Below are 26,765 nucleotides of genomic sequence, written 5' to 3' on the forward strand. Positions count from 1 at the left end.
TTTTTGTCTTTCTAAAATAATACCTATCTTCCCCCATCCTCTTCCCCGCAAAGCTTCACCAACCACCAAAGCCCACGGAAGGTACGCGATCCGTACTGCCAGGGGTCGATCAGCAGAGCCCCAGACAGTCGGTGCTCCGGGACAAGGGGTGGCAGTCACTGGCAGGTTCTCGCCCCTGGGAAGGGCGAGGCGGCGGGACCCTGCCCAGGTCTAAGTGCGCCCAGGGCTGCCGCCTCCACTGTCATGGCCCCTCTGGCTGGGGGAAAGGGCCCCTGGGGTCCTGCTGCCGAGTTAATCCAGAGCCCAGGACCGGAGATTTGGGGGTGACCTCGGCCCGGGAACGGTCCCTGCTCACAGGGATCCCAGGGCCAGGAAATAAGTTGCTAGGTGCATCACTTCTTTCTTTCTTTTCCTCCCTCCCTCCCTCCCTTCTTTTTTTTTTTTTTTCCTTCTGTTGGCTCCAGTGTCGCGTACCGCCCGAGGACGATGCTCTGAGGATGAGTGTAGGTTCATTAGAACGGCTCTTGGGGGCCGGAGCCCCTGGCAGTCTGTCTAACGTTGCCTTATAGGAGGGAGCTGCAGGGCTTTCTGAAGCCCTTACGTGTCTCCCTCCTATAAAGGGGCACCAGTACGAAATAGAAGACGTTCATTCTTTTCAACTTTGCTTCAAATTGAAGAGATTTGTAAGAAATGCGATCTGGCGGTGACACGTGTGTATGTTCTGCTTAAGAAAAGCTAAAGAAGGATCCAACCCCCCACCCCCACATGGATCTACCCCCCTGCTTTTGTAAAAACACAGAGCATCCCATCTCAGCGTCTCAACTCTATGGGAGAAACCGGGGTGTCCGAGAAGCCTAGGGATTTCAGACTAGAGAATGGTCACAAATCTCTCCAGCACGCTCTTACTCCTTTCATTTCCTTTCCCCTTCCCTTCCTTCTCTTATTTTTCTTCCTTTTAAAAGACTGTATCAGTGGCAGATTTTCCCGCGGACTGCCTCGCAAACTTCTGTGGGGAGGCAAAGCCTGCGGAGAGGCTAGAGCGGATCACTCCCGTGCATGTGTCAGGCGAGTGTTCGCATTTGAGTGTGAGACTGCGAGGAGTGTGTAAACGTAGAATGTGTAACTGCGAGGTGTGCGTGCACGTGTCGGTGTTTGTGTGACTGTGGACTACGCGCACGCGTGTGTGACCTAGGAATGTGTGTGCCGGCGCGCGCGTGAGCGTGTGAGACTGTCAGTTTGTGTGACAGTGAGGAGTGTGTGCGACTGTGTGTGTGAGACTGTATGAGGACGTGTGTGAGTGTGCGCGCGCGTGTGGAGTGTGCATGTGTGAGCGCACGTGTGTTCGAGTCCCTACTCCTCCCAGCGCTGCAAAGTGCAGGGGGCGGGCCGGGCGGCAGGGGGCCTGCCCCGCTGGATTCCCGCATGCTAGTTCCGGGGCGGTCGGGTCTCCAGGGCTTTATGCACCGTCTGGAGGGTGGGGACTGGCGCGGGTAGAAAACGGGATGCCTCGGGCTCTCGGGCCGGCTTTCCGTCTCTAGGAGCCTGCCGAGGTGCAGGCCTACCAGAGCGCTCGCGGGCAGAGGCGCGGCGGGTGCTGTGTGCTACGCGCGCCCACCTCCCGGGGAAGGAACGGCGAGGCCGGGGCCTCGGACGGCGGCGGGGATGGAGCGCGGGGCGGTGGCGGTGGCGTGCACGGTGCTGCTGGCTTTTGCCGCCTGCCTGGCGCCGGCCAGTGGCCAAGGTAAGCGCCCGCTGGCCGGAATTCCGCGCAGAGCTCCGGACTTACCCGGCAGTGGCAGGGGTCGAGTCCGTGAGAGCACTGAGGGGACCACGGTCGGGGTGGGGGGGCAGGGCAGGGCGGCGGCACTGGAGCGGCTCCCGCCGGGGCGCTCAGGTTGCTCAGCGAGGGGCGAGCGGGAGCACCCCTCCTTCGCCCGCCCGGCAACTGAGCAGCAGCAAACTTGAGAAAGTAGCTCCGCCGGTTTCGGTGACAGCGCACCCCACGGGGACCCCGCCTTTGTTCCCACGGGACTTTCTCCCGAGCCTCTCGAAAGCACTCTGCGGTTGGAACCCGGAGACAGAGGTTCTCCCAGCCAGTGCGCAGTCTGCTCCCCACACTGATTCGTTCTCTGGGGGGCTGAGAGATTCGCCGCGCTTCTCCGTGCGCAGTTTTCCACCTGCAGCGCTTAGCGGGGGAGATCCCCTCGCGGGCTAGAGTACCCCCCCTTCTCCTCCTCAGCGAAACTTGGTCCCGCGTTGACCCTCAAGAGACCGCATCTCGATACAGATCATTTACGAGCCGAGATAAGGCCGGGAAGCGGGATTGGACGAGAGAGCAGCAGATATACCGGGGCATTTTCTTTGAAGGGTTTTCCTTTTCAACAGGGAGGTGGGGGCTTTTGTGTTGATGAATGAGGCCCCGTCTGCGCGGCCAGAGTTTTGAGGGCTCGAATGGAGAAAGTTTCTGCGATGAAGCACTTAAAAATTCTCTCAAGTTGCTAGAGTTTACATTTTTACAGAAACAGAAAGAAAGGAAGAAATGGAGGGGATAAAAACAGTAAGGGGGAAGAGGAGAGAGAAGACAAGTAGGAATGAAAAGGGAGAGAAGGAAGGGAGAGAGGGAACTTGAAGACAGAGAGTAGCGCGCGGAGTGGGGTGGGGGGTGGGGTGGGGTGGGGAGACTGACCAGGGATGAATGGGAAGGGCGAAGAGGAGGCAGGGGAACCGGCGAGCTCTCTCCAGGCTTTGCGTTGCTAGGTAGCAGCCCGGAGCTGCGTGTGACCGACCACCAGACAGACAGAACGGACGCTGCTGCCTCCACAGGGACTAATCTGTCTGTGGGGATGGGAGAGTTCTCCCCCCACCCTTTTCCCCTCCTGCTCCTTCCTTCCCGTCGGACAACTTAATTGCCCTACAATGAAAATGAAACCCCTATTGTTGTAGGATTAGCCAAAGCAATACATTGATTTCCCTGGATCACATATTGGGGTTGACGGGTGGGGACTGTAGAAGCCCCCATTTATGGCGGAGAGAGGGAAAAGCTTGTGGATGGGCCGTAGCATGTATTCAAATGGTTAATCTGCTTTTTTTCCTCAATTCTTAGCGTAAGCTCCTTAGAGGGAATCAACTAAGTAATTATACAGCAACTCCTAGCAGTACCCATTTCAGACTTCCTGAGAAGAAGTTTGGAAACGCCAACAAACCCCACTGGTCTTGTAAAAATCTTTGGAGAGGGAGGGGAGGCAGGGGGAGACCGCTAATAATTCTTGCTTTGAACACTTTTTCTCAGTTGGTAACACAGAAAGAGGATTTATTATTATTGTGGAGGGTTTGCCACAGCGCTTAGGGTGATATACATCTTGTGTCCTAAATGCAGCCATAGGATTTAATATATGTTCCTGTCAGTGCCCGGCAAAAGGAAATCTAGTCCGGATTCATCTGGGATACATCTGGATTGTCCCCATACAATCAAAACAGATATTTTCTCCCCTGGATTGATGGTTTAGTCACCAAATAAACTGTACTTAACTCTTCTTGGTAGTTTACATCCATCCATCTTCTATAAGAATATATAGTAATATTATGTACGGTAAGAGTTGCATATCATACACTTACATATGTGGCAGACCCTGTTCTTAGTGCTTTATACTTATTGATATTTAGTCTTTATAATACCCCTTTGATGTAAGTATTCTTACTGTCCCTACTGATGGGAAATGGAGGCACTGGGCAATGAAGTAATTTGCCCCAGATCATACTGCTGGAAAATGGCAGTTGTGAGGCCAGTCCAAGAGATTCTGAGTCCGGAGGTTATAATTTCACTGCTATAGTATGTGACTTTCTCCTCTACTTCCCTGTCTCTTTTCTTTTGTACTAAAAATGTCATGCTCCCTAGGTTACTACCCATGTGTGAGGTTACTAAAGAAGCTGAGTGGCATTTTACAAGTCTTTGCCACAGAAGGTAAAATCTACCTGCTGTGCCATAACTCTGGATATTTTTTCAGAGATTCCTTTCAGGTTTCTGTCACCTGACCCCAGGTATCGTTACTCCCAGTGTCATGCTCCCTAGGTTGCTACCCATGTGTGAGGTTACTAAAGAAGCTGAGTGGCATTTTACAAGTCTTTCCCACAAAAGGTAAAATCTACCTGCTGTGCCATAACTCTGGATATTTTTTTAGAGATTCCTTTCAGGTTTCTATCACCTGACCCCAGGTATCCTTACTTCCAGTCTTCCTACTTGCCCTCTGAATATCCTCAGCCTGGAAGGTTAAGGAGATTTCTAGATTTCTGTTGTATTGACCTATCAGGTAAAGTATGATGACATTGTAAATGTCCTTATTTTAGCGCACATTTTAGGTAAGATCTTCTTGCAGGTTTGCATCATTAGACATTGGAAAAGAACTCTGAGTATTTTATGGTTAGTCTTTAAAAAAATTATAGCATATCTATAGCTAAAATTATTTGTATTTTCTTCATATTTTGTATTATGCTTTTAAGAAAAATTGGGAGAGCCTGAACTCTGGAGTCAAGCTGTCTGGGTTTCAGCAATGGCTTTACCACTTTCTGTCTGTGTGACCTCAGGGAAGTCATGAAACTTTCATGGCTCAGATTGCTTATCTGCCAAATTGATATGATAACAGGAGGAATCTGTTCCATGGCATTTTATTGACATAAAGAGATAAAAGTGCTTAACGTATCCTATAGACAATGATCATAACTAGCAGGTATTACTATGTTGACCAATACTAAAGGTAACATTTTTTTGGCTTACTATTCATATTTCTAATTTCTAAGTGCACATAAGGAAGTCTTAGGCATTTTCCCCTAACATTTCTTTGAAGAATTCCCAGATCTCAGGATATGACTGGAAGTTTTTTTTGAGAAAATGGTATTGATCTTAAACAGTTATATTCTTTCCTCCAGTAGAAGCTTGGTAATGCCTTTTATAGTTAGTATCAGCTTTATGACAATTAGATCTTCAGGTAAAGTCATATATTTAAAAGGATTCTGGGGCTGGTAACAAGCAAGCAACATTTTGATTCTATCGCATCTCTGATATCACTGCTGCTTTTATTTCCTAGCAGTTGGCTTCTTTTTCTCCGCTTGAAATTCTTCCTAGCCAGTTTTTATAGGGCTTCTGCTCAGACTCCCTTATTCAATCTTGTGCCTGTCCTGTTCTAATAGAAACTTAGACTTTTACAGATGGAGGAAATCTTAGCTACCAGCTGGTCTACTTGCATTATTTTATAGATAAGCAACTAAACCCTGGAGGCAAGGAGAGGGGCCTGAAAGGAGTGAAAGGGAGGTGGTGAAGCCCTTTGCCTGAGGGCATGTGGCCGAGGTCAGAGCTAAGATCGAAACTCGAAACTCGATGTTAGAGTAAACCCGGGCTCCTCTTTGTGTCTTTCTAATTGATCATTTTTAGATACATGTTACTTGGAATGTCCTCAGCCTGGTTGGTTGAGGAGGCCTCTAGATTGCTTTTCTGTTGATCCTGACCTGTCATATGAGAACAAGTATGATGAAAAGATCACCTTGGTCAATCCTCTTAAAAAAAAATTGGATGGGTCACATGTCTCAGGTCTAAGAGGAATCTCAAGTCTAAGAGGATAGGTTAATTACAGCCATGCTTTCAGCTTGGTCCAGAACTTATGTCACGTCAGTGCCCCAACTTTCAAAGACTGTACCTCCGGATCTATTTTTCAAAATCTTGGGCCATCAAAGCACATTCCTAAGGTCTCCGGGTTTCATAGTACAGACTGCTACATGAATAGGTTTTTAGTCTTAATTCAAGGTAATTGTTAGGTCATTATTAATCATTGTCCATGTTCTCTAAGCAGGCACTCTAAGAAACACTGACAGGTTTTATTTTATTAAATGAAAATATTTAATTAAAAAACTTAGAAACTAGAACGCTGGCCAGGATCTCACCAATGTTAGAAAGATTTGACATGTTTCAGCCTGAGTTTTGGGCTGTTTCTTTAACATGATCAGATTGGTTGTTGTTTTGAAAATCAGAGACATTTCTTTGATGCTCCATGTGTTCTGTTGGGGTCCATGCAGATGTTTCCTAAGCAATTTTTTCACAATCTCAGCATGGTGAAATGAAGTGGGAAGAGTGTGAGATTTTAGAATTAGAGGATCTGGGTTTACTGCCATTTACTATGTGGGAAATTCAGGACAATGTACTCAACTCTTCAGGTCAGTTTTCTTATCTGTAAAATGGGCACATATCTACCTTATAGGGTATTATGCCAGTTAAATGAGATGAGTGTGAAATGTTTTATGGATTGTGAGGTCTTACATACATATTTCTATCCATCTTTATTAACCTCTTCAAGAATTTAACTTCTTTTTCAAACTTGAGAGGATACTATAGTATCTTTTTTTTTTTTAAACACTAGTGGTTCTTTGATGCATCTGTGCATGCTGGTATAACATATTCGTGGCTACAACTTTACATATTAGTTTAGACACTTATGTTTGTAAATGACAGAAATCTAAACTAAACTGCCTGGAGCCAAAAAGGAAGTTTATTGAAATACATAATTGAAAAGATACTGCTATTAGGTTGGACCATATGGGATTGCTGTTTCTCTAGACAGCCAAATATTGGCAGTTTCTTTTGGCTCAACCTAATATAAAATGGGGGCTCAGACTATGTCAGGCTGATCTGGTTTCTCTATCTCCTGACTCTGAGATGACTCTGTTCTCAGATGTGTTCTTTAATGTTCTAAGATGGCTGTCATGGCTCCTGGAGCTACATCCTTTCATGTCATGTCCATTGGGAAAGAGCAAGAGTTTTTGTCTTAATTTTTCCTAGCAAAAGTCTCAGTTGCATCTTGGGCTCTGCTTAGGTCACAAACTTCATTGGAGAACCAATCACTGTATCCATGGCATGAAGTGTGTCCATGGCTTAGGCTTGGGTCATATGCTTGGTCCCTGAAGTCATGGACTAAGGTTGGACTGCAGAGGGAAATTGGGGAGGGCTACCAGTGAACAGAGGCTGGGCTGCAAAAACAACATGGGTCTAGGACACCTTATCAGGTAAAACCAACTGATGTTATTTTTATTTTATACATGATGACAGACTTACAGGGCTATAGAAATTTCTCAAGAGCATGCAGTCCTGGGATAACTCAATGAATTGAAGGGGGGAAAAGTATTGAAAATATTAAGGCAAAAGACATGATGCCCTGTGTTCATGTGATCATGTTGCAACTTTAAGTTTAGGAGAACAGGAGAAAGAAGGACTTCTCTAGAAGGTTTACTTGTAGCCTAAAGGATTCTTATTTAGACCAGACTTGTGATGGACAAGAAAGTTCTGGAAAATGAGCTAAAAGAACAGAGTACAGGAGCTCTTGAGTACATTGTATGATTTAATTTTTTAGCGAATCCTAGGCCCTTTTTCCTTTCCCAACTAACTCTGCTCTCTTGTTTATATTCTTAAGACTTTGTCCCTTTTCCAGGCAGGAGGCCTTGGCTATGAGAATGGGGTGGAAAGAAAGAAGAGAGGAAGGTTTGGAGACATATTAAAATGCTTCTATGGAGACAGACTACATCTTGGTGCAAATCCAAGGGTCTTTAGCATTTAACCTGAGGACTGCTTCTGTAAGTGGTAGAGCAGGTTCTTTCACACCTCCCTGGATTAATTCAGAAATGCCAAATATATGCGCACTCTGCCAATGGTTATTTTGCTGGCCTATAAGTCTTATTCTAATAGCATGTGCTGAGAAACTAGAAACATTGTCATTCCAAAAGTAAGATGGGTACTTCTGACTTAGGACAGTGCCAAAACACAATGCAAGGAAATAATAAGTCTCTCCAAGAAAAGTGACAGGTTAGACAATGTGAAGTTTCATGTTGAAAGCTCTATGCTTTTAGTCATTAGCCCTCAGGTCATGCCTGACCCCCAAGGTTATTGGGAACAGGGAGAAATGAATGAAAGGAGGAAATGTAATTACCATTCTGTGCATTGAAAAGTTAAGCCACTGTTACCATGGATACAATGGCTTGTTTATTGTCCAGATCTTGAGATCCAAGTTTGTAAGCAATACCAGAGGTCTCCTTTAAGTTTATGTACTCTCAGTCAATAACACATGAAGATTCTTTCTTAGTAACTTTGACAATAAGCCTTTACTCACTGATCTACTGATTGACATTAAGTAACAACATAACCTACTTTTGACGGTCCAACAGGTGTTAAGGAAACCTGAAAAAGGGGAAGGGGAAGAAGATAGTAGCTACAATTAGGTTATGCTAGACTTTCTTGAATTCCCATATAAAAACATCCTGTCCTGTTGTGTCAGAGATTTGCTTGTCACTTTGGGCCCAATTTTTGGTTTTTATCTCATTAACAAGGAGAAGCTTTGCTGAGTAAAGGCTGAAAAATCAAAATCAATTATTTAATAGGAAAATCCTCAAATAAAGTTGAATTTAAGAATGGAGGTTTTTTTTTTTTAATCTGAAATATGTCAATCTTACCCACATTATAATCTCATTAAAGGAGAGGAGAAAATGTCAGCATGTGCTTCCACACTGGTTTAATTTTGATGTGGGGAAGGGTGTGGAGGATACTTTTTGTTGTGAGAAACCAGAAACCGAAAACCTACCTCAAACCAGCTTAAACAATAAGGGGTATTTATTGGCTCATGTTAAATAGAAAATTCTGAGGCAGAGTGGGGTTCAGGTGAGGTGCAGTCAGGGCTCCAGTTCTCTTTCTTTGTGTTTTTCTTGACTCTACTCTCTTCTAGGTTTCAGCTTTGTTTTTAGTCTGGCTTCCCCTATTGTTACATTATAGCTGCCAGAGCAAATGGGGCTACATGTTTCCTTGATCATATCTAGGGGCAATTCACCTGTGAGAAATTTGGTTATGTTCTCAAAAGCATTATTTCATTACAACTTAATTTCTAGAGACCCTAGATAGAAGTCAACCAGCTCACCCAACTTGGTATATCATCAGAATACCTAGGGAGCTTTAAAAAGTAGATTCTTCGACCAGAACCCGTACTTACTCAATCAGGAGTATGGGCATCTGTTTTTCAAGAGTTTCCAGTTGATTCTGAAGGGCCAGACAATTTGGGAACAACTGATCTAGGTAGCCTCTCATTTTTTTAGTTTTGTAACTAAAGGTATACTAACTGCCACTGTAAATTTCTTCCAGTGGTAGTTAAAGTACACTCTGTTAAATCCGTACTTTCTTTTGGATGGGGATGTTACAAGGTAGTAAAAAGGAAAACTAGTCTTTCACATCTAGTACTGCCCCCATTCCTGGCCATCTCCTTTCCTGGCCGACATGACAATCTCTCCCTAGAGCCACTGTTTGTGTCTTAATTGTGTTCTTTGCTCTTTCCCTGGACACCCTTGAAGTCCTTCCTCCCACTCTAAGAACCTTAGATTCTTTGAGCTGAAGAACCTTAGATTCTTTGAACTGAAGAGCTATTGGAGGTCTTCTAATCCTTTCTTACCCAAATCAGACAGATTTCTCTATAACCACTGTAATCTCTCTCCTTCAATTTATCCCAGAGTATCCCGACAGAGCCTGCTGGCATCTAAAGCAGGCATCTCTCCCATGGTTGGAATGTGAGTATCGGAAAAACTTGCAGCTCATTTCTTTTACATCCTAAGCCCAATTCTTTGTTGACCCCACTGGGACTTAGAGTCCGTGATCCTACCACCTTTACACTGTCCCTTAAATCCTGCATTTATTTATTTCCCCAGCTTGTATTTTTATGACTCATCATTAACATCACTTCCTTGCCTATACTGCCAGCAGTCTGGCCCCTTTGTCTTGCTCTCCTGTGTTCTGCAAAAGCCCAGTCTTGGTTAATCTTATAGGCCACATCTGCATTGCTGTAGCTGAATTTGGCAGGAGAAAAACACAAAACTATGTTGACTGGTCTCACCATAAATTGAAACTAATCTCAACCTCAGACTTGCTTCCTGGCTAGGCCATTTGCTTTCCTACTTCCTTACATCTCCTCTTTCTTCAAACTTCCAACACCACCTGCTCAGATGACATTGCTTCTTATAAATGTGAAAATAGAAGCCATCAGAAGAGAACTCCACAAGCTCCCATAACTCAGCCATCATCACCTGCATGCATTCTGTCCATATATTCTATCTTCCCTCCTGTTACTGTGGATGAAGTTTCCATGCTCTGAAGTTCAAGCAGTTCATTCATGTTTTAGATTGAATTCTGTCTCATCTCTCACTAATTGTCTCCTCTCTTTTCCCCACATTCCTTTCTATCACCCTATTTTCTCTGTTCCTCTTTACGGCAAAATTCCTTCCCAGATTTGTCCATATCCACTGCAGTTTCTCTCCAATTTTTCTCAAATCCATGCCATTCAAGTTTTTGCTCCCACTTTTGATAGTTACATCTTTTGCCATGGTCAATAATGATCTCCATGCTGTTAAATCCAATAATCCATTCTCAGTTCTTGTTTTATTTAACTGATAACAGCATCGGACCCAGTGTATCCTGCCTTCCTCCACGAAACACGTAATTTGGCTTTTAAGAAACCACATTCTCCCGGTTTCCATCTTCCCTTGCTGGCCTCTGCTTGCTATCTTTTTGGTATCTCAGGCTTGTTCCTGTCCATCTCCCTGACTGCTTTTCATTTCTATGTACACTACTTCTTTGGAGACTCATCCTGTCTCATGGCTTTACCATCTGTATGTTGACAACTTCTAAATTTATGAATCTAATCCAGACCAATACCCTAAACTCCAGACCCACAAATCCAACTGCTTATTTGACATATCCACCTGGCTGTCTAATAGTCATCTTAGACTACGTCCAAAACTGAACTCCAGATCTTCACTAATGCCCTAAACCTGCTTTCTACATAGACTTTTCAATCTTAGTAAATGGCTGGTCCATCCTTGCTCAGATTCCAAACCTTGGACTCTGCTTTGACTCCTCTTTTTCTTTTATACCTCACATCCAATCCATCAGAAAATCCCATTGTTTTAATCTTCAAAATGTATCTGGAATCCAATCACCTTTCACCATGTTTTTTGCTACCACACTGATCCAAGTCATAGTCAACTTTTACTTAGATTATTGCAATAACTTCCTTACTGGTCATCCTGCTTCCCTTCTGTCCATCTTCTGTCTACTCTCAACACCTGTTTAGAACATCAGTCAGATCATGTTACTCCTCTGTTCAAAAGCCCCAATGGCTTCTGTTACACACAAGTTTGGTTGTCCAGAAACAGACACTGATGTTCATTAAGATCATTACCTTTGAAGAGAAAGGAGGAAGCAGGAACGGCAGAGGAAGAAGTTAAACTGTGAGAAGGCCTCAGTCAACCTAGTGGGGAATCTCTGGAGCAAGAGTTGGCTATGAGTGTTCTGAGTCTGGCTGAAATGGTCTTCTGTGGTTACTAGATGTCGCCTGCCCCAGTAAGGGCATGACCTTGGGCAAGGTGCCCTTCTATAACTGAGGTGGACCCCAATGGAGCTGAGTGAATGTAGAAAGTCCTTGAAGGGGACTTTTGATGACCTAGCTGTGGGTCTACCATCTCTTCCCATCTCAGAGTCAGAGTCCAAATCCTTATGGTGGCCTACAATTCCCTAACCATTTGGCCTTCACATCACTTCCCTGACCTCACATCCTTCTCTCCCCTACTCACAGTGCTCTAGGCATGGTGATAATTTTTGCCTTCTCCCCCCCCCCCCACCAACATAGTACCTTACAGCTTCTGTACTAGTTTTCTCTCTTTCTGAACATTCTTGCCTCAGATTGTGCATGACTTGCTCCTTGCCTCCTATAGGTCTTTGCTCCTAGGTCACCTTCTCATGGTCTTCTCCAATTCTTTCCTGATTAACTCTCTTCATTGTGCTTAGCATCATCTGACATAATGTATGTGACTTATTTATTTATTTCCTTTTGTCTTTCCTTCTCTAATACCTCAATTTCATGAGGGCAAGGATTTTTTTTTTTTAAATCTCTTTTGTTTATTGCTTTATTCCTAGTATCCAGAATCGGGCTAAATAAATAAATATAAGTTGAACAAATGGATAAATGTCATCATGGACTCTCAAGTTAAGAAGGGGCATTGTCAGCTCCTGGCCATGTCCCTGGTATTGCCAGCTCTTAATTCCCCCAGGCTCCTGGGGGCCCCATCGAAGACCCAGTAGAGAAAAAAAATTGCTATCTCTATCAAAACAAGTGGCTTAGCAACGCTGTTTCTCTCCATTTGACTCTCCCCTTTCCTCCGTCTCGCTGACCCCCAACTACTGATGATTCCCAATGCATTTGAGAGTAGCTGATTCTGCATCAGTCTCCCTAACTTTTCTAACTTTAACTGAGACACTTGGTTACCCTGTGAGAATCCCCTGCACATACAGAATGGGTCATTCTGCTAGTTTTAGGACAGATTTGATACAGTAGCTTTTACACAAAGATAAGGCAAAGTTTTTAGACATTATGTTAGTGGACTGTCATTCTGTGTTTAAACAACACAAAAGAAAGCTGTCTGAGACCACAGCACAGTGAAAACAGCCTTGATCAGACAAAAGGGCCTCTTTGAAGAGGGGAGTGGTTTCCCAACTCAGGGAGGCGGCATGGACTATGGTGGAAAGAACATCACATGTCAAGCCAGGACATTCATGGGTCTTGTTCCTGACGAATGAAGGAAAAATGGGCTCAACCAAAGAAGGCCCAGACTGCTGAAAAATGCCCATGGCTGCTTGTCCTGTGGGCACATTTCTCATTCCAGATCCCATTCTTTTGAGGACTCCATATGCCACCATGACCAAATAAGTTAGAGGCAGAGGAATGGCTCAGTTACATGCATAAATGGGTAGTGATGTTGCAGAAATGAGCTAAAACAATTATGGATAAATATTTTGGAGTGCTTACATGTCTGACACTATCCTAAGGGTTTTATAGGTATTAATTTACCCACCTCTTCATTAACAATCTGAATTTATGGACAAAGGGCCAAGGCAAAGACAGGTATGATAATTTGCCTAAAGCCATCCAATTACTAGGTGGTGGAACCAAGATTCGAACCCAAAGCCCTTATTCTTACATATTGTGACTGTGGATAAGTAGGAGCAAGTGGAAGATAGTGCCTCTGTACACAAGCAAACAAAGCCTCTTTTAATGGTTCATGTTATGTTAAGATGACCTCATTTCGGAAGCTGGTACCTTTGCAACCCAAAAGTGGACATTTCTGTGTTACTTTGCAGTCATTCATTCAATACGTGTTGATCAAGCCTTCTGCTTCAGGCATGATGTAACTAGTTATATCAGAGGATATAGAGGGGCGCCTGGGTGGCTCAGTCACTTCAGCATCTGATTTCGGCTCAGGTCATGATCTCAGGGTCTGTGCTAGGCATGGAGCCTGCTTAAGATTCTCTCTTTCTCTCTTCCTCTGTCCCCACCTCCTGCTCTCTTTCTTTCTTTAAAAAAAAAAAAAAAAAAAAAGGAATGGAGAGATTCCTGTGACATAGGCCTGTCCAAAAGAGCTTACTGTTCAGAAGAGTACATTTCTATTTTAACCTACTTTTCCCTCTGTACTCTGTAGGTACCCATTGATTCTTGCCTGCTGGCTTCCTCCTCTGCTACCATTCCTTATCTGGCAATATTCTCTTCTCTTTAATTACTTATCTTTTAACTCAAAAGATGACACCCAATTAGAGAGTTCTATTCTAACTTCCTTTTAGGGATGGCAGTGAAGTACAGATTTAAAGGTTGCTGTTTTTTAATATCAATGGAAAAAATTCTTACTAAGGTCTCTTATTCAACATCCTAGAACAAAGTAATGAACAACCAAGTGAGAATGGAGTCTCTATATATCTGAGGAGGCAGCTCTTGTAGAGATGTGGAAGGCATTTGCCTACGGGCTCTGGAGGTGCTGAAAGGTCTCTTCGCCCCCAAGCATCTCTCACCCTGGCCAAAGATGTCTGCTCTGTCACCATTACAACCAGTGCTTTGGAATAAGACATTGTTTCCCCCCTGAAACTAATTTTTATCCCTGTAGGGTAAAGGACTTAGTTGAGATAGCAATGCACAGTAAAAGTTTGCTAGAGCAAGGTTCAGTGAGAACGAGACCCAGAGCTTGTATGTTTTGATGGGGGAGAAAGAAAGGAAGAAGCTGCCAGAAGGTGAGAGAGAGTCTTGAAATTCAGGAGTCAACTTCATCTCTTAATTGGATTGCCTAAATCAGCTTTTCTAGAAAAAAATGTATTATTGCTTGTGCCTTTTCTTAGGATGACTTTATGGGGAATTTCTGCTGTGAAACTGTCAAATGGATTTCAAAGATAGAACTTCTTACCTTCTAGTATGGCTCTCCTTCCTCAAGTTAGCTCTAGTTGAAATAGGATTGTTAGGAAAAAAGAAGAGGTTGACCCTAAAAGCAACAAAGCTGTAAGACTCTATCAGTCATTCCTTAGGGATTCATCAGTGCCGGGTAAGATGGAGAGGAGGCTTTTGGGTTTAATGTACATGGTAGTTAAACTTTTTCTAGGCCATAATGATGAGTATTGATAGGAAATTCTGGTTTTGTTCTCAGTATGTAATTAATAAAAAGAATTTGCAAATGAGTGAGGTACAATACACATATTTTCTCAAGTCAAATTACTAAATGGTTAATTTTTATGTACCAAAACTCTGAATTTTTTTTTCCAGTTCACTTCTGCCATAAAAATTTACCTCTTCCCTAATATTTGGTGCAGTGAGGTGTTGAAAGAATTTGCAAAGTAATCATTGGAAGCAGAGATTCTGGAGAAAAACAAAATGCATGGTTTAAAAATTGAACGTACTAACTGGAAGACAGTGAAAGTTAGATGATTCTCGCTGTAAATAATTAAACCCAGCAGTGCAGACAAGAGAAAATGTGGGACTTGAGCTAAGCAGGGTGCATCTTGTATTGAATGCTTTTACTTCCCTGTAAGGGAAATCAAAGAGCTCTTTAATAGTTGTTGCTGATTGTGAATATGTGCAACAAAATCCTACTGTAATCCAGATTTATTTTTCAAACACTTCACTATGATGGAAGGAATGAAAAAGTGAGGGAAGGGGAACGGTGTTTTGCTCTGTTTCCCTTTAGCAAGTCTAAGCGTGATTTGTCATGGTGACCTGGGACTTGGTTCCCTCCAGAGCCCTCTTGCACTAAGGGTGCATTGGCAGATCAAAGACAATTGCCCCCCCGCCCCCCAGCCCTGAGAGAAGCAGTGGATCTACTAATTGAGAACTGGATAGCCACAAGAAACATGGGATGTATTCTTTCTGATCTTCTCTGACAATGTTGGTTTTCTTAGACTCCTCCCGGCCCCCTTTTATATTGAGGTGTGTGGGGTGAGTGGTTGGCCTTAACTTTTCTATCTGTAAAAAAGGGAATAAGGTTTCACAATTTTCACAGAAGTGGGCTTGAATATTGGCATTATGAAGTGCTTTGTTTTATTTTATCTAAAAAATTAACAGACTAAAATGGACTTTGTGTAGTATACAGTTCTATCAATTTTGATACATGAATATATTTGTGTAACCACCACCACAATCAAGATTAGAACAGCTCAGTAATACCGTGCCCCCCCCATTCCCTCACACTGTTTCTTTGTGATCACACCCTCCAAATACGTTTTGAAGTTAATTTTTTGAAAACTCATTTTCTCATAAGAAAGTTTCAATTGGCTTTGATTTGTTCATTTTTATTCAAAAAGTGTTCTTAGCTCATTTTTTGAAGTAATTCAAAATGACACTGATGGTAAGGTTGCGAGGCTGCTTTTTCTTTATTATCCTTTCATAAAAGGAAAAAACTCTGGAAAGATGGCAGCTCTCTCAGTGTAGCTATATTAAAAAAAAAAACAAAAAACAACAACCAAAAAACCCAAACTTGGCTTGTTGCTAGATTGGAATCTGCAAAGAAAACATGCTCAAGAAATCTCCCTTGAAGAGGGAGAAAGAAGTTTATTTTTTATTTAACGATTTACCCTTGACACCTGGGAAATGATTAGTTGATGTTTTCAAAGAAGATTAAGTCAGTGTGGTTAATTAACTGTGGTAATCAGGTGACTCAAATCAATTAACTCCTTGTTAACAATTTCCATCAATTTTGTAAATAAATTACTAAATCAGTAAATTGTACTCTTGAGATTAAAGGCTATTTCCTGATTTATTTTACTGATGACAAATTAGAGATTTTCTCCTTCTCATCTCATTTTCTCCCTGCCAACCTTACTTTTACAAATGAGAACTCTCAACGTAGCTATATTTTGAGAGGAACACACCAGGGTAACTTTTAATATATGGCTTTAAAGAAAAATCAGGCTGAACGACACCTTTGCTCCTTCATCTTAGCAGATTTTGAAAGAATCATTTAGGGAAATTTAATAAGTAAATGTGTACATAATAACATTAAGGGAGAATGCGAGTAGCAAATGATCGAACTCACTTTAGGATAAGCTCTTACTTTTAAGTTCTTCAATGTTTTATTTTCATTCCTTTTTCTAAGTTAAAACTGAATGATAGGTATAACAAGATGAAACAATTTGGCTTTTAGCTAGAAGTAACTGTTAATGGATATCTTAGGTGCTCTATTTAAAGGGAATTTATATAAATATTGGGATTTATCGATTGTATAATCTGTAAAACTTGATTGCAGTTTTAAAATATAGCAATATACAACTAAATGTTGTTTTTAGAATCTTTATAATTGAAAATTTTCTTCCCCGCTTTCATGATTTTGTTGTCTTGGTCTCCAGTGAAACAAATGAGCTGGAACATTAAAAAATGATCCCCCCCGTGCCTTTAAATATGCCATTACATTTTCTGAAAGGCGTTGAATATTCTGGGGATTTGCACTGTAGGACAGATGATTTAGGGTTGCTTAGGATCGCTTCAAAAAGGAATATTTAGCATCTTGAATAAGTTCTGAGGAACTAGTACATATTTGCAAAAATTCTATGCTAAAATAACCCACATTTTATAAAGAGAAAATTCTTACAGTTTCCTTGAAGGTAAAGAAGGTAGCCTAAATTGTGGGAATGAACTGAAGCCAGTGATACAAACTTAAATCTCTGGCTGCTAAGTAAAACTTTGGGCTCTTCTTACCACTATAGAAGCTCTCTGACCATGCCCGCACTGCCCCTTCTCCGCCTACCCAAGGATCCTTAATCTCAGGGGCCTACCCTGGACATGGTTACCTGTGGCCAAATCCTTTCTGGTGCTGGGACACTGCCTGGTGTTGGAGTTCGGAGATTTAGCTTGGTCACTTTCCAGATGTGTACCCCACTTGATGGCTCTGAGCTTCAGTTTCCTTGGACTATACAATAGGTGTTAATAATTTCTCTCCTGCAGGCTCCTGAGAATATTTAAAGGACATTGTGAACATGTAAGGTCTTGGCACTTGGTGAGCATTCAGTAAACATTTGGCCCCACAGGGAGCCTGGTGTGAAATCATTCATAGTTGACCAGCTCTTGGTTAGGTCAGTGCAGCGGAACAGCCACCATGCTGTGGTCTTTTGAAATAAAGGAACCACTTGTCAAATACTCTATCTGTAGAACTTGCTTTTTTTTTTTTTTTTTTTTTTTAAAGGAGGTGAAACTATCAGACAAGGAAGCATTAGAAGATAGGCCTTATAACCTGCCTTTCTACCCCCAAAATGTTTGGTTCTTCACTTCTCAGGTCTTCAAAGCACAGATTGAAAGTGTCATGTTACAGAAAATTTCAAACTTCTGAATGGATCCAATATTTCCATTTCATGTGTTCTGTATATGCTTCCTGCAAACCTGGTCCCATGCAGAGTTTACTGATAAGGTCTTATAATTTTGAGGATAGAATGATGGAACCAGGAGGCTAAGTAGAGTCCTCTGGGCAAAGAGAAGAATTTCAAGGGGGAAGAGTATATTTTAAGGTGAACACTTGTCTTTGTGAGGGGTTTTAGGCAGAATGTGTAAGAATCACAATTAATGATGTGTTTTTTCTTTTATAATAGTTTTCTTTTTATTGCATGAAACTAGAGCAAGGTCAGTGAGAAGTTCAAGGGAGTGAGAAAGCTATTAGTCTATCTAGATTTGATTGATAATCAGTGAATATTGTCGTTAATATATTTATTCCACAGACATTTAACTGAGGTCCTATTGTGCCTATAAGTGGAGACACAGATGGAGAAAACATGTAAATAAACAATTGCGCTACATGGCAGCGACAGGTGCTATAATAGAGGTTTGGGAGCACAGGAAAGGAGTAATGAAGTCAAGTAGGCCTGAGGGGGCCAGGAGCCAAGGAAGATCACAAAGATTGCTCTTTGAACTGAGTCTTGAGGAGGCTGTGTCAGCAGGAGATGGAATTGGAAGAGTGGAGTCTTGTAAGACTGTGGAGGACTTCCTATGTCAAGAAGTTTGGTACTTTTGAAGAAATGTTAGGTGGGAAGTGCAATGATCTGACTTTTGTTCTGTAGAGATAATGCTCGCTGCAGTGAGGGAAAGCAGATCAACCAGCTAAGTTAGAGGACAGATGATGAGGGTGGAACTAAACTTGTGGACCAGGAGGTGATGAGAAGGGTAGAGAGCCACCATGGAATATAGAGAAAGCTTTTATTTGTGGCTCTTTTTGATAATTCCTATTATTTGTGTTATAAGTTGAGATGCTTTATCTATGGGAATATTAGACATGTCTTTTTTTTAGATAGTTCTTTTTTATTATTATGTTATGTTAATCACCATACATCACATCATTAGTTTTTGATGTAGTGTTCCATGATTCATTGTTTGTGTATACCACCCAGTGCTCCATGCAGAACGTGCCCTCTTTAATACCCATCACCAGGCTAACCCATCCTCCCACGCCCCTCCCCTCTAGAACCCTCAGTTTGTTTTTCAGAGTCCATAGTCTCTCACGGTTCGTCTCCCCCTCCGATTTCCCCCCCTTCATTTTTCCCTTCCTACTATCTTCTTTTTTTTTTTCTTGACATATATTGTATTATTTGTTTCAGAGGTACAGATCTGTGATTCAACAGTCTTGCACAATTCACAGTGCTCACCATAGCACATACCCTCCCCAATGTCTGTCACCCAGCCACCCCATCCCTCCCACCCCCCACCACTCCAGCAACCCTCAGTTTGTTTCCTGAGATTAAGAATTCCTCCTATCAGTGAGGTCATATGATACATGTAGACATGTCTTTTCAGTGTACATGCATATTAAATACATTCATAACTACTTGATAGTATTTTCTTGAATCCCCGTGTCTTAAGCAGTTCTAGCTTATTGGCCATCTGGGCATGACACATGTGTATGTCTTTGGTTTAGCTCATTGATTCCTGGTTGGTACAGCTCCCTTAGGGAGCATCTGGGAATGTGTAGGCTTGGTTGTCATAATGCCTGAGTGTCACTGCTAGCATTTAGAGGATAGAGGACAGGGATGCTAAACCAGCTGTTATATATAGGACAGTTCCATGCTACAAGGAGCTGTCTAGCCCCAAATGCCAGTAGTGTCTCTATTGAGGGTCCATCTTGGTTGACAGGGAGTGAAGGAACGAATAATACTACTAATAAGGGCATTTACTGAAACTTACTATATCCCTGTGATGTAGTCATCATAGCTCTAGGGTTAAATCCTCAGGTCAGTCCAGGGAGGTTCTATCCCCATTTTACAAATGAGCAAACTGAGGCTCTGGGTCTTGCATGCTTAACTCTAATACTCTATTATTTCCACATGCTTTACTCTCTTGATTCTGTAACTTTTATTGACTACATACTCAGTTTAATACAATAAATCAATCAATTATAAGAGGAAAAGGAGAAATAACATTTGTATTGTGTGCTTATAGTTTATTAAATCTCAGAATACATCTCTTGGAAACATTTCATCTAGTTTAGTAGAATACTGGCAAAGTATCACCTCCAAGTGTTTTTTAAAATGTGGAAAACGTTTGATCACATTTACGGATTAGGAGAAAACTCTTTATGAGAAACTCTTACTTGACGGCAAAACAGTTGGTGCTCTATAGATGTCTTGTGAATTGAATTGATTCCATGGAGGCACTAAGTGGCTTTACAGGGTGCTATGATCTTGCAAATTTGTTTTTTACTTCACATAAAAGACCTCAAGCACTCAAGATCTTTGTAATTTGAAGGCATGTGTCAGTGATACAGAATGAAGAATGCGTCTCTTTCTTGGACATGCCTTACCCTTTCTGGCCTCTGTGGCTGTTCCAGCTTGTTTCATCTGCCAGGCGTTCCCTCCCCTTGGACCCACGTATTGTAGCTTCTATGCTCCTTCCTCCACAGGGCCTTTCTCTATCTCCACTGAATGTTATCTGAACCTCTCTTAGAGCACTTATCATCGTACCATGAATTATAATTATTTATGTATGTATTTTATCGCTTCTTCTAGAATAGGACTACTAATGCTGAGTTGTGCCTGCCTCCTCTGGTATCCTGTGTCTGGCACAAAGCCATATGGAAGCAGGAACTCGAGAAATCTTTGTTTTAGTGGAAAGTGAAAAGAACCACCATGAGTGTAGTAAAGCAACTCCATCACCTAGGGGAGGTGATAGGACTGTTGTTGTAGAGAAGATTTTGTTTGGCTTGAACAAGATAAACATTTGTTTCTCTCTTACCTAACTAGTCATAGAAGGCTGGTTTGGTACTCCTGTGGTACCCATCTTCCTGCTGCACCATCCCGTGGTGGTGGCACCCATCCCTAAGGTCACCTCATTGTCCAAAACAGCTGCTGTGGCCACAACCATCCTAGCTCCATGCTAGGTAGTGGAGATGGAGGAGCAGAAGGAAGGGTGTGTTTTCGGTCTTTAAAAGAGACTTCCTAGAAATCCTGGACAATACTACTGCTTGCATTTTTACCTCATTGATTAAGACTCAGTCCCATGACCACACTTCACTGAGGTCTGGGAAATGTAGCCTTTCAGCTAAAGGCCTGTTCACCTGAATAAAATTGATACTCTGTTCCTGAAGAGGAAGGGGGAATGAATCCTGGGATAGGCTACTTTGGTCCTAGCCATAGATGGTCAGGGGACACTGGCATTTGTTCAGCTTTGCAGATCACATTTTGGGAGGGACAGACAATTTGAACTGAATTTGGAGGAGAGAAACAAGGATGATGAGAGAACCGGAAGCTACGTTATAGGAGGAATGATGGAAAAACTGGGGCTGTTTCTTTTGGAGAGGAGAAGAATCAAGGGAACAATGGCTAGCTCTCTCCAAATATTTGAAGGACCATCATGTGGATGAAAGATAAGCCTATTTTATTTTATTTATTTATTTTTTAAAGATTTTATTTATTTATTTGACAGAGAGAGACACAGAGAGAGAGAAGGAACATAGAGAGAGAGGGAGCACAAGCAGGGGGAGTGGGAGAGGGAGAAGCAGGCTTCCCGCTGAGCAGGGAGCCCGATGCGGGGCTCGATCCCAGGACCCTGGGACCATGACCTGAGCCGAAGGCAGACGCTTAACGACTGAGCCACCCAGGCGCCCCAGGATAAGCCTGTTTTAAATGATTCTAGGGGATAGGAAGGAAACTAGGCATATAGCAGGCACCACCAGAATGTTGGAATTCAACTTTAAGGTCTTTTTTAACCTTCAGCCTTACATAGTAGAGATCTATTACTGTGCATATTCATCCGTGAGTCTCTGATTTTGAGGTTAGAAATACTCTTGTTCTCTGGTTTCTTTACATCAGAATCCCCCTTTCTTTTTTTTTTTTTTTAAAGATTTTATTTATTTATTTGACAGAGAGAGACACAGTGAGAGCAGGATCACAAGCAGGGGGAGAGGGAGAGGGAGAAACAGGCTTCCCGCGGAGCAGGGAGCCCGATGCGGGGCTCGATCCCAGGACCCTGGGATCATGACCTGAGCCGAAGGCAGACGCTTAACGACTGAGCCACCCAGGCGCCCCAGAATCCCCCTTTCTTAATGGTTGTAGTGGTGATACAGCCAGAAGCTCAGGATTTTTCCTCTTGTCAGACGTGGCCTCTGTTTACTTCATGCTTGGCTTTTTTCAAAATGTCATTGAGTCAGAAACGATTTCCACACATAGGGTGAAGTGAGAATTCTTAGACTGTAGACACTTAGATTTAAAGGATCAGAAAACAGTTGCCTAAAAATAGTAACAATGATGAACATTTGTTGAACACTTAGTAAGGCTAGGCCAGGCTCATACTCCTTTTTCTGTCTTCATATTAACCTTAGAAGTAAGAGCTCTTATTATACCATTTTTAGATGAGGAAACTGAGGCATAGATAACATGCCTGCCATAGTGTTGGTAGAGAGATGGAGCTGGGCTTTGTACCCAGGCCGTATGACTCCAGGGGCTTGCCTCTGGAAAGTTCCTTGGCTTCTGAACAGTCTTCCCTTCCTCCCTCCTTTTTTTTTTTTTTTATTTTTATTTTTTAAAGATTTTATTTATTTATTTGACAGAGAGAGACACAGCGAGAGAGGGGACACAAGCAGGCGGAGTGGGAGAGGGAGAAGCAGGCTTCCCGCAGAGCAGGGAGCCCAATGCGGGGCTCGATCCCAGGACCCTGAGATCATGACCTGGGCCAAAGGCAGACGCTTAACGACTGAGCCACCCAGGCGTCCCTTCCTCCCTCCTTTTTTAGGGTACTTTATCAAGCACACTTCTATCTGGTTATTCCGACTTTGTCTCTTAACCTTCTAAGGAATAGCTGTTGGCTTTTAGACACACTGGGCTGAATGGAAGAAGGGAAATATATACTCTTAGATTGGATTCCTTCATTAGCCAGCTTTGTAACACTGGGCCTCCTTGTGTGTATGTACGTGTATGTGTACACGGGCACATGCACACATATGTTCCACATTGGTGGAACTGGTAAATCTTGCATTTCCAGTAGGAGTTCTTTGAGTTACAAACAGTAGAGTAAGGGGTTTCAGTTTACAAAAGAACCCAAACAACAGTATTTCAATAAATCATGCTCATTTGTTATTTGAGTCTCTCTAGGCCTTTGGAATCATTGCTTTTGTAATATTTCTTTAGGACCTTTTCTTCAGCCCAGAGTAATCTAAGACAAATTCACTGATGCAGAGATGTCCCCAGATTCTCCTGGGAAGCCCTTTGACTGTATGTTAACTGGCCTGTGCGTTTATGGGAAAATGCTATCTCACCACTGAGATTTTTGGCACCAGTAAAGCTGGCCGTGTACACGCGCCACCACCTGTGTGGTACCATGTTAGGAGCCCTGATAAGGTATTTTATCCTCCAAAAATCTGCCCCACCAAGCTGGAGAGGCAGGTATTTGCACCATTAGAGAATACTTAAAATGCCACAGTTAGAAAATTCATTCCTTGAGGGCTTCCTACTTTCTGCTGAGAGTGCAAATACCCACGGAAGGGCTTTAAAAATCACTTAGACTTTGCTGTTAATAAGTCACTGGGAGCAGATTTGGGGGGTCAGGGTCGAGAACCATGAAAACTCTAGCCACATTATGGGGATCCAAGGGACAGAGAAGGAAAGGATTTTTAGACAAGAGTGCGGGAAATGAAGCAGAGGCAGGACCATTGAACTAGATAAGGCCCTAATTGCCTCATTCCTGGACTATCAGAAGAGCCTTTCAAGTTTAAGTTGCTTTTCCCCCTTTGTAACTTTACCCACCGAACTTAGTGAAGTGTTGAGTGCTCTTAGTAAACAGTGAACATAACGCTGCTCAGGAAAGAACTGGCTTCACTTAGTTTCTGGCAGGAGATGGGATGGTTGTGTTGGTTCGCTCGAAGAGAGCCAGATTGTTGTGGGCTTGTTGTCTTTATGGTGGTGTCCGGACAGTTATGCTGCCTCCTTAAGAGCACACAGATTAATGGTCTACCAGAGCTTCAATACACGTTTGTTGGCTTGAGTTGAGTCTGGAGCCTCTGCTCTGTGAGGTGGAGAATACTTCGGAAGGTGGTAAGGTCTCAGGGAAGCCTAAGGATGGGGTCATGACACGGGGATATTTTATTCTTTTTTTTGGAAGGGTCAGATATCCAGCTTTATCTAAAGCCTTTCTCATTCAACTGGAAGGTAACAACTTTATCATCTTAAGTTTTCCTTTGAATGTAGTGTAAAGGAATGATCACAAATTATTTTAGTCAAAGAGTATGTTTGCATTTTGTAGCATTTTCTATTATACAGGAGAAAGTTTAGAGAACTAGGATAATGAATATTTTAATACTTTTAGGAAGAATTTGAAAGATCCTTCTTTTGAACCTAGGACCTGGAGAATTTCTGAACTTTTAAATGGAAAGCTTTTTAGCTTAGTTTCAGTTGATTAAAATCCTGAATTTCTTTATGTCTTCAATTTCTTTATGTCCATATATAGAGGCATAAACTGAGGTCAGTAGGAAAGCTTGTATGACTCTAAAAAGGTAGGTCAATGTGTAGTATAATGATTCAAGGTCCACTCTGGGAAATCCTTTATTTTATTCATTCATTCATTCATTCATTTATTTATTTATTTATAAAGATTTTATATATTTATTTGACAGAGAGACACAGTGAGAGAGGGAACACAAACAGGTGGAGAGGGAGAGGGAGAAGCAGGCTCCCTGCTGAGCAGGGAGCCCGATGCGGGCTCAATCCCAGAACCTGGAACCACGACCTGAGCTGAAGGCAGATGATTAACGACTGAGCCATCCAGGCGCCCCCTGGGAAAGCCTTTATATTTATCATCAAGTGTATGTATGTGTGTGTGTGTGTGTGTAAATTATACACTTAATAGTATTCCACATACAAACTCCAGAGGATCACCTGAAACAGAGTGATTTTTTTTTTATTATGTTATGTTAGTCACCATATAGTACATCGTTAGTTTTTGATGTAGTGTTCCATGATTCATTGTTTACGTATAACACCCAGTGCTCCATGCACAACGTGCCCTCCGAGTGATTTTATTTTTTTTATTATTTTTTAAAGATTTTATTTATTTGACAGAGACACAGCGAGAGAGGAAACACAAGCAGGAGGAGTGGGAGAGGGAGAAGCAAGCTTCCTGCTGAGCAGGGAGCCCGATGCGGGGCTCAATCCCATGACCCTGGGACCATGACCTGAGCTGAAGGCAGACACTTAACGACTGAGCCACCCAGGTGCCCAACCTCCAAGTGATTTTAAAATAGAAGAAATAATAAAAAAAATGCTCATTGTAGGAAAACAAAGATGCATAAAGAAAAACAGTGGCAGGCTTGGTTTTGGGTCTACCTTGACCTTTGTTTCCTAGAATAAATCTTGATTTTCAGTCTTGCCCTTGACTCCAGACTGGGCCAGTGGATGATTTGTTCTTGGGCAGGAGGCAAGGCAGCCACCATCCTCCCTTGCTTTCAATGCTGAGCTTCCTATAAGCAAGGTGGATCAGGGTTTGGAAGGTTTCTCTCAATCAGAACAAAGATCTCTTATCTGGTGGAGGTATTGATCCCTGAGTATTCTATTGCTTAGACTGTTTGAGTTGGATGATGGGTGGGAGTACCCAGGAGGGAACCAGCCTTCATGGAAGGACGGCTGTACCTCTAGCATTATGCTGGTGGTTTACAGGACCTCTTTAGTCCTCACCAGAACCTGATTTGTGGGTCAGAAATTTTGCAGGGAAGGAAACTGTGTATCAGAGAGTTTAAATCCAAGTCCACCAAGCTAAGCCAGTTAAGCAACAAATATTTATTGAGTGAAGAGTCAATAGTAAGACAAATAGTTCCTGCCCTCACGGAACTTAAAATGATGTGGGGACAGTCAGTACTATTGCAAGGGTTGAAACCCATGTGTGTCTGTTGGCTCTTAACCTAGTGTTTTCTCCATTAATACCTTATTTTAGCTCTTTTTGGTAAAATCTGAATTTCTTATTAAATTTAATTGAAATATTCTTTAATTATGGCAATATCTAAGGAGTTATTATGAATATCAGCTCATTCATTGTCTCAGGACTGTAACCATAGATACCCATTTTCTAGAATTGAGACAGTCAACTAAAAACTGTTATTTTTTGACCAAATCCCTAATACCGGTTTTATTTTTTTGTGATTGCCTTTTAAAAAAGTGTAATATAGACAAAAATCCAATAAATGATGGTTTTAATTACTTGTATATCAGTAAAGGTTTTATTGTATGTACTTTCTAGTATAGTTTATTACTGGAACCATTACTTTTTTCCAGGATTAAAATTCTAAGATTTTATTTTAATGCATAGTTAAAAATTTATAATGACAGTAGGTTTTTTACTGTCATTACTTATGATATTTATCATACAGATTAGGTAAAATCTTAGGAAATACACTCCTCATTGTTTTTCCTGCTTCTGACAATCACTGCAGATGGACTTATAATTTTACTTAAGCTGCTCTTAATATTAGGAGATTATAAATTCATCATATGTAGTCAGAAACCTGGACACAATTTTATTACACACAAGTATCAGTTGGAGACAATATAATAATGTTGGTTCTGTGTCAATAAGCTATTGAGTTGTTTCAAGTCATCGTAATCACATAATAACACAAAGTGATGACATTTATAGAGCCTGGAAGTGATTTGGAGATCTATAAATGCTCCTTGAGCCCAGGCATAACAAACCAGGGCCAGGGGACTGCTAGTATAACAGATAATCTGCTGGTGAGGCATATCCTGAAATTCTTTTTGCTCAATCTTTAAGATCAATATAGCAGAGGAGACAGGAAATTTAGTTAATTCAAATGTGAAAGTCTTTGCAAATATAATAGATCCTATTTTATAGATTCCCAAGTTAACAAAGTCAGCCCTACCTTTGATTCTGTGTAGGGAGACTAAAATCATGACTCTGTTGTGTTAGCAAATCTTA

The 26,765-nt window shown here is 42.1% G+C and overlaps 1 protein-coding gene across 1 annotated transcript in view; it reads left to right on the top strand.

Annotated features, from left to right (window-relative positions):
* Window positions 1-1,662: 1,662 nt before the first annotated feature.
* LRP2 (LDL receptor related protein 2) overlaps window positions 1,663-26,765 on the top strand; it is a 194,750-nt gene continuing 169,647 nt past the window's right edge. Inside the window, exons 1-2 of the mRNA XM_032401234.1 lie at window positions 1,663-1,741; window positions 3,896-3,961. Coding sequence (XP_032257125.1) covers window positions 1,663-1,741; window positions 3,896-3,961 — 145 coding nt within the window. The remainder of the gene's footprint in view (window positions 1,742-3,895; window positions 3,962-26,765) is intronic.

The sequence above is a fragment of the Phoca vitulina genome, unplaced genomic scaffold (assembly GCF_004348235.1).
Source record: "Phoca vitulina isolate PV1807 unplaced genomic scaffold, GSC_HSeal_1.0 scaffold1, whole genome shotgun sequence".
NCBI lineage: Eukaryota > Metazoa > Chordata > Mammalia > Carnivora > Phocidae > Phoca > Phoca vitulina.